Raw genomic sequence first — 5,250 nt, forward strand, 5'->3', positions numbered from 1 at the left:
GGTAGAGTTATGTGTCATCAGTTCATAATTGTTTACCAGTAACTGAAATCTACTTATTTGCAATAAATCGTCATTCTTGTGAAGTGCAGAAACCCGATCCAAGGTTTTGATCAACCTGGGTATAAATGACAGGTAAGTTGGGGGAGTTTGCATACTTTTATAAAAATTTCAGTTGTTGTGATGACTATGAGAATAGCAGCTGAATTGAAGTGTACTATCCCAGTGAGACATAACAAATTAAGGAAGATTTTGTTCACTCGTTGGGAACTCACTGCCTGAAAGAGATCAGAGGCTGGAACTATCTCAGTATTTAAAAGGTAGTTGGATGATGACTTGAAATGCCATAGCGCATAAGGCTGTGGTCCAAGTATTGGAAAATCGGACTAGCGTGGATAAGTGCAGAAAACAAAAAATGCTGGAAATCACAGCGGGTCAGGCAGCATCCATGGAAAGAGAGAGCAAGCTAACATTTTGAGTCTAGATGACTTGTCATCAGAACTGACGTGAAGTATGTAGGGGCAGCATTTATGCAATAGTGGGAGTGGGGGGTGGGAGGTAGTGCTGGGTGAGAGAGGGTGTTGGTAATGCAAATTAAGTGAGAATGGCAGAACAATGGTGTGTCTTAACTGCCAAACAGGAAAAAACAGATTGTTCATTGGGGTGGGAGGAGGAGAGAGATGACATGATGACAGTGAGTAGATAGCTGTAGATAGGTGCTTGCTGAACCAGAGTGGACACAAGGCTGAAGCACCTATTTCCATGCTTTAAGAGTCAGTGAGCCAATTCTGCTGAAGGGTCACTGGACTCGAAGCGTTAACTGTTTTCCACTTCACAGATGCTACCTGACCTGAGATCATCCAGCATTTTGTTTTGTGTGTTTCAGATCTCCAACGTCTGCAGTTCTTTCATTTTAGTTCTGTGACAGGGGTTGAGGATAAGATAGTGAATTCAAATGAAGTGATTTCACCCCCCCCCCCCCAACCTTTCACATTTTGTTTTCTGTTCTTTTCAGGTATTGATTTTAAAATCCGAACAATTGAATTGGATGGGAAAAAAATCAAACTACAAATATGGTGAGGATAGTCCTAGTGCTGTTCTACTTGATGATCATATTGAATGGTGGAGCAGGCTCGGAAGGTCAAAAGAACTTCTCTTGCTCCTGTCTTCTACATTTCTATATTTTGCTGATTGCATCTGTCTTGAAATCAAGTCTCTTATAAGGAAAATACTTAAACTTCTGGCGCTCAATCTGATACCGCTGCATACAGCTAATTTGAAAAAGGCTATGTATCCACAGAGTGGATCATTTGTAAGGACAGTAGTTAACTGGAGGATATTTTTATTTAGTGACTTTGATGTTCTCCATAATAGAGCTTTGAACTGTAGCTATAAGAAATTGTCTTTGGACAATTATACTGTAAGCTGTCTTAAAAACAGTTTGTGATTATCGAATGCATTTTTAATACTGACAGTCTCCCAGTATACTTCTAAGTGGGGAAATGGAAAAATCTAGGAAATGAATAAGAGAATGGCATTGTGTCACAAGAATCACAAAAGGCTTGGAAAGAAAACGATTTTGGTTGTTTCCACTGAAATAAGTGACAATACTTCAAAAGTATTTAATTGACTGACTGTGAAATACTTTGGGATGTCCTGAAGTTGTGAAAAAAATGTAAGAAGTGTCAATGGGTATGGACCAGTCAGCTGCTTGAACTTGCTTCATTGTTCAGTCCGATTGTAGCAGATCATTTTTAGCTGCACCTTTCCACATTATCCCAGATTTCTTGATTTGCCTTAGTATCTGCAAAACTTTCGATCTTTGCCATGAATATGCTTAAAACCTGAGCATCCACAGCTCTCAGGAGTAGAGCATTCCAAAACTTCTCAAAACATTTAAGTAATATTTGCATCTTGTAGGGAACACAGTCTTTGAAGAAGAACAAAGGAATTTACCTTCATCTCAGCCTAAATGACATCCCTTCATTTGAGAATTTGATTCCTGGTTCTAGACTCCTTTATCGGGGAAAACATCCTTTCATCATAAATTGCATCTCACTCAGCAGAATCTGGAAGCTGCCATGTGGGAAATATTACTATGATTGAGGCTGAAGGAAGCAAAAATGTGAATTGAAGTTTAGATATTGTGAGGGCTGAGGTTGTGAACAATCATGCATAAATGAGCTGTCTTTGGATGTACCAGATATAAAGAGAAGCCGTTGCTCAAGACACTTTGCCTATGATAGAAAGGAAGTGTTACTCAATAAGTTGGTGTGATTTGGAAGGCAGTATCTAAAAGGGGGAAAAAAAAATTATTGTCAACTATTTTAATTAATGTGAATCATGTTCAGTGGCCAGGAGTTGAGTGGAGAACAAAAGTTTCTTCTATCTTTTGTTCTGTTGGCTTATAATAGAGATTTTTATCGGGTAAGAATATTAAGCATTTAGGCTCTAATGTGGATTAAGGTCTAGATCAATCATGATATAATAAATAGCAGAACAGACTTGAGATGAATCGTGTTTTTCTATTCCTGTTTGCTTCATTCTTTTCATGTCAACATTGAATCTGTCCCCCTTGTTAGTGATTCACCAAATCTTTCACTTCAAAAATCTTCCCTAATTCTGAAAATATGTTGGATCCTATTAACGTCTCTGTTAAAATGTGGGGTTGCGGTGGTGGGGAGGAGACTGTTTATTCAAAGTAATTGAATTTGCTAGTTTGTGCCTGGATCAATTTTGGGTTCCAGGCTCTCGTCCACTGAATAGTGGCTCAGATGCTTGTTTTGTTTAGAGAAGTGTGCAATGTGAGGGAGCTAGTTCTAATCTGCTGTGCAAAATGGTGGGATGCTGCTTTATATCCTTGACTAATGGTGCAGTGTGAGGTATTGACAGTTAAAGTCATGGGAAGTTATAGAATGTAGAACACGATGGTTAGAAATCTAGCTGCTGTTCACATTTTAAAAATGAAATGTTGAGTTGTGAAGGGGAAGACAACGTCCAATGGAGTGAGCCCAAGAAGGTGTGTTCAACGTGCAGTATCTGTACTTTCTTTGGGCATCTAATATGTAATTCCCCAGATTGACCATCCGCATGGTAGATGATAAAACTGAGTGTGCAGAATTGGAACCAACCTTAAATGTTTCCTAACTGATTTCATTCATATTGCCAAATTTCTGGGGTATTTGCCCAACCAGACTGACTCACCAATGAAACTGAGGATGGATGCTGCAGGTCTACTCATTGCTTGAACTAGCAGAGTGGTCTTACCTGGACAAGTGCACTTATGAGGGTCCTTGTACCTTGGCTGAATTAAAGATGTTTGTCCTCGGTTTCCTGCTGGATTTATTAATTCCTTCCTCATATTTTATGTCATTTAGTTTTGAACTCCCTGATAAGAGGAAACATCTTCTGTATTGTCCAGTCAATCTGGATTAATTGTGAATTGTGATCTGGCCAAATAAACAACTTCAATTTGAAGAGTCTGTGCTTCTTTCTTGTAGGAGTGGGTCACTTGTTTGTATGAAAATTATATATGTGGCATTTGACAAAACCCAGAACATTGAATCTAAATAGATGCAGTAGGTAGTAGCTGTACTTAACATTGTTCTAGCGTTTTATAATTAGGCTCCTCACAAGCTGGAAATGGAAGCATCCAACCGAGTAATTTTAGTTAAACCCTACCCTTGAGACTGAGATGGCAGTGTGATGAAAATGCACTAAGACCTTTTGTATGATTGGAATAAAGGGAATGTGTGGCAGTTTAATCAGTAAGGTGCTTGGTAAACTCACAGGACAATTGTTTTATAAGTGTCTGAGATATGTAAAAGACAAAGGAAAGGTGAAATGTGATGTCTTAAAAAGTTGGTGGAAGGGTTGGTTTAAGATCAAAAGAATGGAACTAAAACTGTTCAAATCTCCTAGGGACACAGCTGGGCAGGAACGCTTTCGAACAATCACCACTGCATACTACCGAGGGGCCATGGTAAGGTGTCACAGGCACATCAACTTCATATATTATTAACCATGATGCTGTATGGAATGATGGGAAGGCATGGTGATGGGTAAATTACTGTATGCTGATTGTACACTTAATAAAGAACGGGATACTGTTCAAAGTTTAAAGTCGAACTTGAATGGTCATTAATTTGTACTGAGAGTTCAAGGGGGTGAGGTATGAGAGTGTTTCTGTGTTTACACCTAGGTGCATAATATTCTTCTGAAGCTGTACATTATCATTGTTTGAGATGTGAAGAGTCAGTTGTACTCTGCTTGTCAACAAGGGACTGTGGTAAGTGTTAATGAAAATTTGAGGTCCTTCACTCAGTGAATGGTTTAACACTTCTGCTTTGGCAGGGAATCATGTTGGTGTATGATATCACGAATGAAAAATCTTTTGATAACATCAAGAACTGGATCCGGAATATCGAAGAGGTATGTTTTTTCGAATATGTTGGTTTTCCAAATAGACATACGTGTCAATTCCTCCCACTTCCTACAGACAAAGGGGGTGGCCATGGGTACCTGCATGGGCCCAAGCTATGCCTGCCTCTTTGTAGGTTACGTGGAACAATCCCTCTTCCGTAGTTACGCTGGCCCTAAACCCCACCTCTTCCTCCATTACATCGATGACTGGATCGGCACCACCTCGTGCTCCCACGAAGAGCTCGAACAGTTCATCCACTTCACCAACACCTTCCACCCCAACCTTAAGTTCACCTGGACCATCTCTGATACCTCTCTCTCCTTCCTGTACCCCTCTCTGTTTCCATCTCTGGCAACCACCTGGAAACCGATATCCATTTCAAGCCTACCGACTCCCACAGCTACCTAGAATACACCACCTCCCACCCACCTTCCTGCAAAAATGCCATCTCCTATTCCCAATTCCTTCGCCTCCACCACATCTGCTCCAGGATGAGGCATTCCACTACCGAACATCTCAGATGTCCTCGTTTTTCAAGGACCGCAACATCCTCCCCCTCAGTGGTCGAGAACACCCTCGACCGTGTCTCCTGCATTTCCCGCAACTCATCCCTCACACCCCGTCCCCGCAATAACAACCAAAACAGAATCCCCCTCGTCCTCACGTACCACCCCACCAACCTCCGGATCCAACGCATCATCCTCCGACACTTCTGCCATCTGCAATCCGACCCCACCACCAAAGACATTTTTCCCTCCCCACCCTTATCTGCTTTCCGGAGGGACCACTCTCTCCGTGACTCCCTTGTCCACTCCACACTCCCCTCCAGC

At 41.2% G+C, this 5,250-nt stretch overlaps 1 protein-coding gene across 1 annotated transcript in view; it reads left to right on the forward strand.

Annotated features, from left to right (window-relative positions):
• Positions 1-6: 6 nt before the first annotated feature.
• The window catches only part of rab8a (RAB8A, member RAS oncogene family), a 24,523-nt gene continuing 19,279 nt past the window's right edge, over positions 7-5,250 (forward strand). Inside the window, exons 1-4 of the mRNA XM_048614104.1 lie at positions 7-132; positions 1,013-1,073; positions 3,919-3,979; positions 4,351-4,428. Coding sequence (XP_048470061.1) covers positions 126-132; positions 1,013-1,073; positions 3,919-3,979; positions 4,351-4,428 — 207 coding nt within the window. The 5' untranslated portion in view covers positions 7-125. The remainder of the gene's footprint in view (positions 133-1,012; positions 1,074-3,918; positions 3,980-4,350; positions 4,429-5,250) is intronic.

Source organism: Rhincodon typus, chromosome 29 (genome assembly GCF_021869965.1).
Source record: "Rhincodon typus isolate 14 chromosome 29, sRhiTyp1.1, whole genome shotgun sequence".
Taxonomy (NCBI): Eukaryota; Metazoa; Chordata; class Chondrichthyes; order Orectolobiformes; family Rhincodontidae; genus Rhincodon; species Rhincodon typus.